Source organism: Peromyscus maniculatus, chromosome 1, assembly GCF_049852395.1.
Source record: "Peromyscus maniculatus bairdii isolate BWxNUB_F1_BW_parent chromosome 1, HU_Pman_BW_mat_3.1, whole genome shotgun sequence".
In the NCBI taxonomy this organism is placed as follows: domain Eukaryota; kingdom Metazoa; phylum Chordata; class Mammalia; order Rodentia; family Cricetidae; genus Peromyscus; species Peromyscus maniculatus.
In genome coordinates this window covers 190,399,240-190,413,772 of record NC_134852.1, presented here as the reverse complement: position 1 = coordinate 190,413,772, position 14,533 = coordinate 190,399,240, and the positions used below count along the sequence as shown (strand labels likewise).

General features: G+C 46.1%; 1 protein-coding gene across 2 annotated transcripts in view; it reads left to right on the top strand.

The window, feature by feature from the left end:
• The first annotated feature begins 702 nt into the window (after positions 1-702).
• Positions 703-14,533, top strand: part of Myof (myoferlin) — a 150,443-nt gene continuing 136,612 nt past the window's right edge. For both annotated transcript variants that reach the window (XM_042263045.2, XM_042263039.2), the window contains exon 1: positions 703-890. In XM_042263045.2, coding sequence (XP_042118979.2) covers positions 803-890 — 88 coding nt within the window. In that variant the 5' untranslated portion in view covers positions 703-802. The remainder of the gene's footprint in view (positions 891-14,533) is intronic.

The window sequence follows — 14,533 nt, the reverse complement described above, 5'->3', positions numbered from 1 at the left end:
GTCACCCTCTTTAGAAGCAGACCCTTCATACTCAGAACAGCGGACAGCCCCTTCTCCATTTACACTGGAGTCTAATCGCTTTCCGTGGTCCAGAGAAGCTAGGATCCTACTTTTGAAGGGTTCCTATGGCGAGGCTGTTGGGAAGGAAAGGGACCAAAGACTGAAATCTGTATAATCTGTTTTATCCAGTTCCTGGACTTTAACTCAGCTATTCCTGCTTCATGCAGTAGGGGGCGCCTCTTGGCAGTTTTTAAAAAGCCTTTAATGTTGCTGAGGGGGCGTGTCCACCAGCGCAAGAAGAAAAGGCAAAAGTAAATTAAAACCCGACTGAATAGTTTTAAAACTCCCCGAAACTCGGTAAACAGTACAAGAGGTGGTAGAAAAGCAACGAATTAGGTTTCGCGAGTTACTGCTAAAAGGCAACAACATTTCTGTGGTTTTCCTGAACTGCCTGCAGTTCGTCCCGAATCCATCGTGGTTTCTTACGCTGCACAAACTTACTTTTCGTCGCGGTGTCCTTTTTCAGGTCCACATTTTGTGAATTCATAAGCTGTGCCTGCGGCCCTGCGTGGACTCTGAGAGTGTGGATATCAGTTTACACTTGGCCTTCAGCAAATAATCCTCCAGAGCACCCCTACCCCCCCCACTCCCCTCCCCTCCCCTCCCCGCCTCCTCCACCCTCCCGGCCCTGGAGAAACCCTCCCCTGGCCTGGAGACATCCTCTCCCAGGGCGGAGGGCCCAGCGCCAGCGCTCGCGTCTTCTCCGCCGCCGTTTGGCTGAAACTTGGTTTCTCTAAGAGCCATGCTTCGAGTGATTGTGGAATCTGCCACTAACATCCCTAAAACGAAATTTGGGAAACCGGATCCTATCGTTTCTGTCATCTTTAAGGGTAAGGCAACGTTTTCTTCTCTTTCTAAAGCTCTTTTCTGGAAGGCTAGGCACTTGGATCTCGTTCTTTTCAAATCAGCCCTTGGCGGATGGTGAAGCCAACCCTCTCTCTGCTCCCCTGGAGGTTCCAGGCTTACCTGGGCAGGTCGGGATCGATCATTGCTGAGGGCATTTAACTTTATCTATGAGACTCACTGAATGACCTGACGTTTCTGTAAACTCTTGGGGGACCCTCTATTTGCTCCTCTCTTGATTTCAGGTATGGAGGGCTTTGTTGGTTCAAAGTTATGTCCATAGATGAGGGTGCATTTCTAAAACTTTCCCTCCTTGTGAGAAATGAGTGATGAGGAAGAGGAGCAATTCATTAACTGCTGGAGGCACCATTACACTATTAACCCGTTCGATGCCGCTTTTACTGTCATGTGGGTTTTCGGTACGTTGTGAGGTTACTCTTTGTAATGTTCCGCATCTCCAGGAGTTGGGGGACTTGGGTATGTTCTGTAACTTTGAGATTGCCCACCCCAAAGGAGCTGGGAAGCACGTCTGCAGCTTGGGAGTCTGGCTGTGTGACCTGGGGCAAATGACTTCATCATTCCTCTGTGTCTCCTGCAAAACAAGGGAGGGAGGTTTAGACTGGCTGGTCTTTAAACGGCCTCTTGGAATTCCAAGTAGTTATTTATGACACTAACTATGATTGCGGCCGAGGGCACTGGGACGGGTGGCTGCTAACACAGGATGCCCCCTGCTCCTCCCAGCGGGGTTAGGTGACCCAGCTTGGGTTGGAGGGCTGGGGCAAACCTGGACTTGGGGGTCTGTTTTCCCTTTAGCCTCACTTCTCGGTGGGACACCCTGATGAACCAGAGCTCTGACAGGCAGGCTTTTCCTTACCACACCTTGACGTTTTTCCCACCAACCCCAGGAATTTGATAACTTGTCCCTCACAGGTTCTGTGTAGTTTGCTCCTTTCTCCACTCTTGTGTCCATTTCTATTTCTCTTCTCAAATCTCCCCCCTCCCTCTAGAGGGTGAGCAAGAAAAGGAAAGATGGGGGTAGGGGGGTGGGGAAGAAAAGGAAAGACACAAAACTCAAAGCTGCTAAATGGCTGTCCAGTTAGAAAGAGGGGAAGGAAGGAAGGAAGGAAGGAGGGAGGGAGGGAGGGAGGGAGGGAGGGAGGGAGGGAGGGAGGGAGGGGGAGGAAGGAAGGAGGGAGGGAAGGAGGGAGGGGAGGAGGGAGGGAGGAAGGAAGGGGGAGGGAGAGAAGGAAGGGAGGGAGGGAGGGAGGGAGGAATGAAGGAGGGAGGGGAGGAGGGAGGGAGGAAAGAAGGAAGGGAGAGAGGGAGGGAGGGAGGGAGGGAGGGAGGGAGAAAGGAAGGAAGGAGGGAGGGGAGGAGGGAGGGAGAAAGGAAGGGAGGAAAGAAGGAAGGGAGGGAGGGAGGGAGGGAGGGAGGGAGGGAGGGAGGGAGGAAGGCAAAGAGAAGAGACCTAGGGAAAAAAACTGAGACTTTTACAGGACAGTGTGGTTTGCAGTTCTTATTCTGGATTATGGGAGTCATATTGAATCCATCTGCATGTAGTACTTACAAAAATCTGTTTATCTTAAAGCCGTTACACAACACTGGCATTACATGAAGAATTTGTGCTTTTCATCATTGGCATGTAAAAGGGGCTGCGATTAAAAGGTTACTTTTGAGGCAAATTGTACAGATTATGGAATAATCTGGAATTGTCACTTAAAAATCTAATTTATCTTGGAAGAATATGCAGGAAATTTTAATTGTCTGAAAATATGTTGATGAATGAAAATACTCAATTGAAATAGGGAAACTTTTAAATTGGCAAATGTGGTCTAACCAATCATGTTTCTGATTCCCTTTGGTTGTACAGATTGTGTAGTAAAGTCACTCACTCACTCATTCATTCATTTATTCATTCATCTGACAAAAGAAAGATCATTGAACTTGATGTGGGAACATCTGAACTTAGGCAAGCATTTCTTCTTTGTGGGGTCTCCCCTTTTTTTGGTCCTGGGGATCAATCCTAGGGTCTTGCACACACTGCCACTGAGCTGTGTCTCTGTCCTGCACATTGACACCAGCATTTCTAAATAACTGATCACCTTGGCTATCCCAGCTTGAACCATCAGGGTCTCAGCTTTTTTGGCTCTGGCATGTAGCAGGATACTCTCTTTCTAGCTTTAAGATGCTGTAACTTTCTAGGACCAAGACTTTGATCATCTGTCTGCTCTCAGTGAGTTCTGAAAGCCAGTGTCTCAGAAGGTATGGGAAATGCAGTAATGAATATGATTTCTTCTCTTGCCTTCCTTATTTCCCAGCAGTCTGAAAACTTTGCTGATGGCAAATTCTTTCCTGCTGTGTATCCAGTTTTGAGCACTGTGTAAAATTAAGTAGGATTAAGTCCTGATAGAACTAAGGATCTTACAACGTGGTATCAATGTTCATAAATGACCAGAGGGAAGAACAGCTCTGCCTACTTCCTGTGATGGCAGGAAACATGGCTGATTGAGAGGAGGACATGGGGATGATGACGCATGTGTGGATACTGTGAGGCTATGTCCATCAGCTTTCCATCACTGTGACAAGGACAGAGATAGCCATCCAGGAAGAGAGAAATTGCTTTTGACTCAGGGTTTTGGAGATTCAGTCTATAACTGAGCAGATCTACTGCTTTTCAGCCTCCAAGGGAGGATGGAGGGGGTGCTTCCTGGTAGGAGGGTGTGGCAGAGCAATCCTGTTCACATCATGGCCAGAAAGGGGGAGGGAGGAAGAAATAAGGGTCTTGAAACCTCTGCAATGATACACCCCAGTGATTTAAATCCTCCCACAAGTTCCCAGCTCTTACAGGTTCACCACTAGGTTCTGCTAGCTGGACAATAAGCCTTTCACTGCTGGACTTTGAGGACCACGTCTCTGAACCCCAGCAAAGGCCCTGCCTGCTGGCCTGCAGCCACAGTGCCATTGGGAGCATGCATACTAGTCACCAGCTAGCTTGGAGCTGACCTCAGGTCTTGTGTAGCCTTCCACACCAACTATTGGGTGTCCCTCCGGGCCTCGTATGAACCAGGAAGGCTAGTTGTGCTTCTGCTGTTAGAATTTGCATGTTCAGGAAGGCAACAGAGATTATGAAGGCAACAGAGCTTATGCCATTTTTCTCCTTTTTGGGTTCCAAGAACTAGTTCTAAATTTTAAGCCAGCTTGTCTGAGAGCTGCAGGTAGCCATCTGCCTCTAGCTCCTCATAGACAGAGTGTGCAGCTGGGTCCAGCAGGAATTAGACTGTCCAGACCTCTGAAACCTCTGAACTCTGAGACATAACCATTTAGAGATTTGAAGTATGGGCTAGCAAGAAGGCTCAATGGTTAAAAAATACTTGCTTGCTACCAAGACTGGTGGCCTGAGTGCAGTTCTTGGAACCCATGTGGAGAAAAAGAATATACTCTGTAACTTTTCCTCTGATCACCCCCAACACACACACACACACACACACACACACACACACACACACACACACACACGCATACAGACATTCACACACAGACATATACACACTTACAGACACATTCACATACAGACACACACACACACACACACACACACACACACGCATACAGACATTCACACACAGACATATACACACTTACAGACACATTCACATACACACACACACACACAAACAAAAGAAAAATTTAAATTTTAGTCAATATCATATCTTAATTCTTTGAATAACAGCAAAATAAAGTAAAACAAACCAACACTATAGAAGAGATTATAGAGCTGAAAAGTGAAAATTGTCACTCCATCCCTTCCTATGGTTTGCACTCTTCCTGGGAATCACTAGTCCAAACAATGTGTTTGTATGAGGCAGGGGCTCATGTAGCCAAGCTCAGCCTGCAAGTCCTGGCTATCTGAGGATGAATAGAAATTTCTAATCCACCTCATCCTCCATCTCCCAAGTGCTGGCAACTTGAGGTTCATGCCATCACATCCGGTTTATTGGTCTGAACAGGTGGGTTTAAATCTCTTATAGCCTCTTGCTGTAGACATGCCAGATGTTTCAGTCTTGTGAGCATGCACACTCCTGAAGATGTTGTGGGGGTTTTTTGTTTTGTTTTGTTTTGTTTTGTTTGTTGGCCTGTAGTCTTTTAAAGGTCATTTTGTTAGACGGATGTTACCATACACTTTCATTTTCCCTCTGACTCATCCCTTGCTTCTGTGTGAAAGAATTCTCTTGAAAATGTTGGTGGAGAGAAATCTTCCTTGTATACTCTGACACTGGTGTGCCTTTACAACTTTTTATTCCTAGCACCACCCTGCTCCTGGGAAACATGGCTGCCACAATAGCAACTTTCCTATCCTGTCCTTGCGGAACTTTTCCTTGTGGGACGTCTACTGCCACATCCAGATGTCCACTTGGTAATTGTTGAGTTAATGTATAGTTTTCTGCATTCTTATTTCCCTTGAACCTGTTCTAGTATGTAAGCCTAGACATTTTGAGGAGTGCCTCTTCCAATTAGCACATCCAACTTTGAAATCTTCCTCCCCATTTTTTATTTTGTTTTGTTTTCGAGCCAGGGTCTCACTATGTAGCTCTGTCTGTCCTGGACTCACTATGTAGCTCTGTCTGTCCTGGACTCACTATGTAGCTCTGTCTGTCCTGGACTCACTATGTAGCTCTGTCTGTCCTGGACTCACTATGTACACCAAGCTGACCTCAAACTAACAGAGATCTGCCTGTCTATGCCTCCCATGTGCTGGGATTAAAGTATGTACCACTATGCACAGCCCCAACTTTGAAAACTTAAGAAAATCACTTCCTCTACTTGAGAATCTTTGGGGGCATGGGCGGGGACCAGTAGTGGCCTCTCTGGAAAGAATAAATCTGTAGAGATCTCCATGGCCTGTGAGTCTTCTGATAGTGACTTACCTGTTCTCATTTACCTATACCCGCTGGCCCAACTTGCCTGTTTTTTGGAAGAACCACTTTGTTATTTGAAATTACTACTTGAAACTTTATTATAAAATACTTGCATGTGAAAATCATCACACACTAAAATTAATCAGACAGGAAGTCTATGCATCTCAATGAATTTCACTGTACAGTTACGATAGTCAATCAAATAGCTTTATAATAATAAAAATAAATAAATGCAATGATGAGCCAAAATTACTACCTGAAATTTGTTATTTGATTTTCTTTTCATTTGGGGGTATTAATATAGAGTGTGTGTGTGTGTGTGTGTGTGTGTGTGTGTGTGTGTGTGTGATTTCCTGCAGCAAGTTTTCTATTTTCAAGTGTAATTTATTTTTCTGTGACACAGTAATGGTTTATATTTATGAGGTATAGTGCAGCATTGCAGTACAGTGTAATATACCACACTGCTGGGCATGTGGTACATGGCTGCACTCCCAGAGCTCAGGAGGTAGAGTTAGGAAGATTGAAAGCTTGGATTCAAAGCCAGATTGGGGAACACAGTAAGCATGTAGTGTGTAAATGTGTGTGTGTGTGTGTGTGTGTGTGTGTGTGTGTGTGTGTGTGTGTAAAATGGTCAGATGAAGGCAAATTGACATATTACTACCTCAAGATTTTTTATTTCCTGTATGAGAAACATCCAAAATCCTGAGATATTTTCTACCCTTCTTTTTTTCTTTTTCTTTTGTGTGTATGTATCTGTATGTGTGTGATGTGTGTGTGTGTGTGTGTGTGTGTGTGATGTGTGTGTGTGTGTGTGTGTACGGTGTGCATGCCGGTGGCACATGTATGGAGGTCAGAGGTCAGCCTTGAATGGCGCTTGTCATCTGTTGAGGCAGGTCTCTTGTTTGTGGGTGTCACACAAGTTTCTGGGGAGCCTCCTGACTCCTCTGTAAGAGAGTTGGAATGATAGAATCACACTGTGTACAGCTTTATGTAGGCTTTGGAGATTTGAACTCAGATCCTTGCCCTTGCTCAGCAAGCACTTTACCCACTGAGCCATCCCCCCACTGTCCAGAGTTAATTTTTCAAAGAATTTTTAGATGAAGTTTACAAAAGCTGTGAGATTCCACTAAGAATGGTGAGATGTGGTAGGTGAAGCTCTTGCAGGGTTCATTTGCTGTAGCCTGTGAAGATGAGGTGCTCATATAGAAGCTTGATGCACCAGTGGTACATTACAGAGTCTAGAAGATTCTTCCCAGCTAATGATGGTCATGGAACATGGGTACTTCAGTAGAGCCGCGGTTTTGTATTGACAAATACTCAGGAAGGCCAAACTGTTTAATCTACTGAGTCATTCTCCTCACTTCCGGGAGAAAAGGGCTTGGACACTCACCATTGAAGGATGGTGGCCCCACCCTGCTGAAGCATGGGGACTGTACATTTCCCAAAGGCACATTCTTTGGCTCTCAGTCATTTCACAAAACCACAGTTGCCTTGTAGAAATGAATTAACATGCCCTATTTTTCCTTCCCTCCTCCACAACATAGCTCACCCCAATGCCCTCCGCCAGGGGCACTGGCACTTTTCTGATCATTGGTTTCTTCCTGCCCCTGGGATTTCTAAGCCCTGTCCCAGTGACATGGTACGTTTATACCTTTGCCAACACTTGACACATTGATATGGAGTATGTTGACCACTGAAAGCAAAGAGCTGGCGGAAGATTAGACACATCTTGGAGGAATGAAGCCTTTGCTTGTTAATCCTGAAGGGGCCATGATGATTGGCCCATCTTCCTTTGCTCAGGAAGGATGACAGTAAAAATCCACTCAGGTGCTCGGTGGGTGGATCTAGGTAAAGAGCTACTGCTCCACGCGTTCCTGAACACTGAGCACAGCCGGTTTATAGCACCCGCTATCCAGAAAAATTTGCATGTTTGCATTCTTATACTTGGGAAGGACTATGAGAAGCTGCTGGTTTTCATGCTGAAAACTTGTATGAGAAACATGCACTGGTCTACAGCACAAATGCTACCTAGAACACTCTGGTGTGACAACAGCCGCCTTTTGACTTCATGGCTTCCACTGAACAGCTGCTCTGTTGAATGGTGGTGTACTTTGAGCACAGTTCTCACAGAAATAGCTGTGGGACATCTGTCACCATGAGCCTTTATCAACTAACTTCTAATTGGCCATTGCAGAGCAAAGGCCCTGGGCTCTAGAGCCAGGGAGGCCTGAATGAGAATTCTAATTGCTGCTTCTTATGTCCTAATTGCTCATGAGCAAATGAAACATCTTCAGTGTTTTAAATAATACTCGGTGTTGGTTAGTTTCTTATCAACTGGACACAAACTAGAGTCACCTGGGAAGAAGGAACTTCAGCTGAGAAGCTGCCAGCCTCAGACTGGCCTGTAGGCAAGGCTGTGGGGACATTTTCTTGATTAGTGATTGATGTGGGAGGGCCTAGTCCACTGTGGGTGGTGCTATCCCTAGGCAGAAGGTCCTGAGTTATATTAGAAAACAAGCCCAGCAAGGATGGTGAGCAAGCCAGTAATTCAGTTCCTCTCTGCAGGTTCCTGCCTTGGCTTCCCTTTATGACCATTTGGGATCAGAACATGGCAGTCAAATACACTTTCTCCCCTTAAGTTGTTTTTGGTCCTGGTATTTTTATCATAGCACCAGAAAAGAGACGTAGGATAACCGTTACTTGTGGATCGGGTGGAAATGCAGAAGGCCTTGCACAGAGGAATTCTAAATTTCTCTCCAGTTTGTGGAGTCCTGCAGTGCACCAGACAGTGTAAAGAGCCAGAGTGAAAAACAGATTGAACATGATCCATTCTTCTAGACCTAGGAAACCAACTAATTAGGACATTAGAATGAGATTCAAACTAGAATAAGCATGGGAAATTTGCAATTTAAGAGTGAAAAGAGGCCAGATTTGGTGACGTATGCTTGTAACCTGGACCTGAGAAACAGATGTGAGAGGATCACTATAAGTTCAAGGCCAGCCTGGTCTACATAGCCAGTTCCAGACCAGGCATATATAGGGAGGCCTTGTCTCAAAAATCGAACCAAACCAAACCAGCCAAACGAACAAACAAACAAAAAGAGTAAATAGAAAATTGAAAGCTTTGGGAAGAAGGTATTGATGTTTAATTTGGTCTTAGTTAAGGGATAAGTGGAAGTTAGGAGGCAGCTGGACAGGGTTTACATCTTAGCGCCTGGGAAGTTGACACAGGAGCATCACAAGTTCAAGGCCTGGCTGGGCTGCATAGTGAGATTCTATAAATGGAGAGGGAGAGAGGGAGAGAGGGAGGGACAGAGGGACGGAGGGACTGAGAGAGGAGAAAGAGGATATTCCAGGCTTTGAAACAATCACAAAGGACAGTGGAATTGTGGGTTTGTGTGGTGAGATTAACAGTAGTCTGATGAGGAAATTGTTATTCACTGGTATCTCCGTGAATGGCATCCCCAGTAGTCTGGGAGATTGTTTAGGTTATTGATTGCCCTGGGAAGCATTGGCTCAGAGGGACCTCCTTCAGGCTGCCATTGGACGGGAAGAGCTACTGAAAGGTACTAAGGAAGCAGCCTGATTGATCCAGAGGAGCGAGGAAACCACACCTAGCAGACTTCTTGCACTTCACTGGAATGGAACACCAGACTGCCCTGTGTCAAGTTGGAGTGTTTACCCTGTGGGTGAGCACAGAATGGGTGGGGTGGCTCTGTAAGAGGCCATCGTGAGGGAGGCAGCCAGAGACTACAGCTTAGAATGTGAAAGTGATATTTGAGAAGAAACATAGCTGGCCTCCCAAAGGTCAAATGGGGAGCATTTCCTCAGCCAAGCTGAGATGTGGGTAGATGTGGGTCTCATTCACTCCTTTCCCTGCATCCTTGTCAATCCTGGAAGGGTAAAGTGTCACAGTCAGGAGTCATTCTGCAAGGAGCAGAAGCCTATTCCAGCTTGTGCAAGGAAAGTGTGGAGGTTTCTGAAGCCACAGAGAAATCTTACAGAGTACAGATTATGGGCTTCCCCGGAGCCAGGCTCGTGTCAGCCAAGGACCATTTACACTTGTGTTCTCTCTCTCTTCCCCTCCCCTCTGTCCCCCGAGTGAGACCTGGAGAGAGTGATTGCAGCTGGCTCAGTTGTTGTAGGTTGGCTCACCCCAATCAGCTGTGGCCAAAGAGTGCAGCAGCCCAGGACCTACAAAGCAGGTATACCAGATGTACGGATTGCAGTGTGAGACCTAAAGACCTAGAAGCTGAACCACTCACATGAAGCAGGTATACCAGATGTACGGACTGCAGTGTGAGACCTAAAGACCTAGAAGCTGAACCACTCACACGAAGCAGGTATACCAGATGTACTGACTGCAGTGTGAGACCTAAAGACCTAGAAGCTGAACCACTCACATGAAGCAGGTATACCAGATGTATCGATTGCAGTGTGAGTCCTAAAGACCTAGAAGCTGAACCACTCACACGAAGCAGGTATACCAGATGTACGGATTGCAGTGTGAGTCCTAAAGACCTAGAAGCTGAACCACTCACACGAAGCAGGTATACCAGATGTATCGATTGCAGTGTGAGTCCTAAAGACCTAGAAGCTGAACCACTCACACAAAGCAGGTATACCAGATGTATCGATTGCAGTGTGAGTCCTAAAGACCTAGAAGCTGAACCACTCACACGAAGCAGGTATACCAGATGTATCGATTGCAGTGTGAGTCCTAAAGACCTAGAAGCTGAACCACTCACACGAAGCAGGTATACCAGATGTACGGATTGCAGTGTGAGACCTAAAGACCTAGAAGCTGAACCACTCACACGAAGCAGGTATACCAGATGTACTGACTGCAGTGTGAGACCTAAAGACCTAGAAGCTGAACCACTCACACGAAGCAGGTATACTAGATGTATGGATTGCAGTGTGAGACCTAAAGACCTAGAAGCTGAACCACTCACAGCAGGTATACCAGATGTATGGACTGCAGTGTAAGACCTAAAGACCTAGAAGTCGAACCACTTGGCTCATCTCCCTTCAGCTCTGGGAACTAGACTGGTTTTCAGTCAATCACTTGACCCAACCCCTATATAAAGAGCCCCTTCTTTCTATGTGGAGAGGGATGGTCTCTGGACTAGGGAGGTTAAGTTTCACCCCTGGTTTTATTACTAGGAGGTGAATACCTTTGGACAACTGAATTTCTAGCCTTCATTTCCCTATCTATAAAATGTTAGGGAAAATGTTCCCCTCCTAGGGTGTTATAAGGAGTAGTAAGTGGTAAAATATCTAAAGTACTTGCTTTTTTTTTTCTTTCTTTTCTTTTTGGTTTTTCGAGACAGGGTTTCTCTGTGTAGCTTTGCGCCTTTCCTGAGACTCACTTGGTAGCCCAGGCTGGCCTTGAACTCACAGAGATCCACCTGGCTCTGCCTCCCGAGTGCTGGGATTAAATGCGTGCGCCACCACCGCCCGGCCTAAAGTACTTTCAAGAGTTCATATCCTCCCTCTCTTGTGACCTCTCCTTCTCCCATCTCTGGGGATGGGGATGGGGGTGGGGAGGAGATGCCAGGAATCCTGGGGGACATTCCTCAGGGACAGCCCAGGCTTAGTTGCTCAGAATAAGTGGGATTCTCTTTAGCTATGATAGCACCAGAATCTTAAGGCAGAGCCTACGTCTGATTTATTGGTGAGAGTGTCCCAGGGCCTCTCTTAGGCACAAGGTTAAGTTCTTTGTTTTTAGTTGTGGTGAAAGACATATAACATTATCATCTCAACATTTTAAAGTACACAGTTCTGTTATTAAATATTCATGATGTTGCTCTTACCTTTAGGCTACGGTGAATAATAGTGGTATGCAAATGTGGGCCTATGTGCATTTTGGGGGGTAGGAACTCAGAGGGGAATTACTGGACCCCACCATCATTTTGTTTCCAATTTACTGCTGTGTTCCACAGCAGCCGCTGCTACCAGCAGTGCCCGGAGGTTCCAGCGTCTCAGCTTCATGGACAACACTTTTTCAGCTTTTCGAGAATAGCTGTCTCAATGAATGGACCATGTAGGTTAATAGCCACCTCCCCTTGGAGTGCTCATTCAGCTCATTTGCCTCATTAGCACAATAACAATGGCTACAGTGTCACTGATTCCTGAGGTTGTGTGGCCAGAGTTGTGCTGGGAGCCAAAGCAAAGTTGAAGGCACTTGGGACACAGCCTTGGTCCTCTGCATACAGGTCTTTTTTGGTCCGGGATCCTCAGCTGGTGCTGAAGGCAAAGGTTACTCTGCTCTTCCCACAAATATATGTTGGGAGATCAGATTATCATTGTCCTTAAATGGTCTTGAAATCCTCTCCTCACCCGCTCACTCTCTGGCAGTACCTACTGACTGACAGGTGCATTCTGCATTTGCTGGACTGTAAGCTTTCTCTCTGCCCCCTCCCTTAGACAGTGCACACAGTGAACACAGTACTGGGTTCTCTTTCTCTAGAAACTAACTGGGTGCCTGGCAGACAGGTAACAGGAAACAAGTAATAATTGACTTAATGACCTTGTCTGTTCTCACTCTTCTGGACCAGGGAGTCACAGACCATAGGGACTGAATGGGAGCAGATCTCTGTCCCCATAACTACAAACCTGATTTTGAATGTTTAGGACTTTGGGGTTTTTACAGGCTGATTAGGATCCATGAGGCTGTACCTCAAAGAAAACTGAAAGGCAGGATGCATAAGAATATTCCTGCCCTGGCCCTAGAGCCTTTACTTGTTTTATTTGAGACAGGATTTCTCTGTGTGACAGTTCTGAGACTCATTATGTAGACCAGGCTGGCCTTGAACTCACAGTGACCCACCTGCCTCTGCTTCCTGAGTGCTGGGATTAAAGGCCTGTGACACCATACCCATCTTATAAGTCGCAAGAACCTCTCCAAGTCTCAGTTTCCCCAGCTGTTCTAAGATCTTGATCTATAAAAATAGAACAAGATGGTGTGTCTCAGGTGTCTGGACTTAAGAGGATGTTTATCTGCACCCCACTCTTGAAGTCTGGCTCTCTTTGGAAAAGCCAGTGAGCTAAGTTAGGGACTAAAGAGACAGGAAGTTTGTGAGTCAAGTGAGGACAACCGGCCCGAGCTGGAAGCTCTCCTCTAGAAGGCCAAGCTGAGTCTTGAGAGGTTTTCACACCATGGTAAAATGACCATTCAGTGTCTGAAAGCAGAATAGTTTGTTAATTTTTCAAATGTCATTCAGCAGTCATTTTCTGTGAACCTACTGTGTGCTCCATTATCTTGAGACACGCTACCCAATAGAGCTTCCTAAGATGTGGAAATAGTCAATCAAGATCTGCCCTGTGGGATAGGAAGACACTAACCACATGGGGTTGCCATTCACCAAAATGTAGCCACTGTGACCAAGAGATTCAAATTTTAATATTAGTTGCAACTAATTTAAGTGTCCCTAACTGCGTGTGGTCACTGGTGGCCTATAGGACAGCACAGCTAGCAGTAGGTGGCCACAGTGGCTGAGAGTCCATACCATCCACTTATTCATAGTTGCTAGCACCTCCATATCCCAGAGGCCTCATCTGTCAAACGTGAGTGTAATAGTCACCACCCATGCAGTGCAGGTGTGAGGATTCACAGACAGGCAGTGAGAGCAGAGGCTGCTGCTAGTCTTCTGGAGGTTTGGATAGGTGGCCAGCCTGAGGGATCATCTCATGTCACCACCGCCCCTTACTCGGTGTTCCTGTGTGCCCCCAGTGCATGCCCCCACTTCGTGCATTATTGAATCCTCATTGTTTTCTTTGGGAAGTCTTTCATCTTTATATATTACATGCAGGAAACTTGGGCAGAGACAGGGCTGGGTTTAATTGGATTCCAGATTGTCCCTGGGCTCTGATGGAACTCAGTGTCGATGAGGAGACAGAACATAGTTGGGCCCTGACACCAAGTTGGATTAATACTTTGGTTCCCCTCTACAAGGATGGGGTTGTTCAGTATGCTCGGGTCATTTGGATCTAGTCAGAAAGCAGGAGAAAGTTTACAAGAACAAAAGTTTTTTTGTTTTCTTTTGTTTTGTTTTTGAAAGAGAGAGAAGGAACAAAACCTAGTTCCCCTGGCTGAGCTTTGCCCCAGGTAATGCAAACATTTATGGCAGGCTGTGGGACTCAGAGGCCCAGAGGTGACATAGTTTAACAGTGAATCAATCCCACTGATAATCAAGATCGGACTGTTTTATTAGCAGGAACTAAGGTCTAATTTACTATATATCAAGTATTTCTTTTCTCAATCTCATATTTAACTGGCAGGGTGAGGCCTCGTTTCATTTCACCACAGATTTCTACTTTTTGTTTGTTTTTTTACCTACACCATCTTTTTCATCCCAGTAGCACTCACTGTGTATGAATCAGGAAAACAGTTCTGCTATCTTTCTCCTCCTTCCTTCCTTCCTTCCTTCCTTCCTTCCTTCCTTCCTTCCTTCCTTCCTTCCTTCCTTCCTTCCTTCCTCCCTCCTTCCCTTCCTCCCTCCCTCCTTCCCTCTCTCTCTCTCTCTCTCTCTCTCTCTGTCTTTTTAATTTTTTGGTTTTTTTCCAGAAGGGCTTCTCTGTATAATAGCCCTGGCTGTCCTGGAACTCATTTTGTAGACCAGGTTGGCCTCGAACTCAGAGATCTGCCTGCCTCTGCCTCCTCAGTGCTGATATTAAAGGCGTGCGCCACCACTCCTGGCCTGCTATCTTTT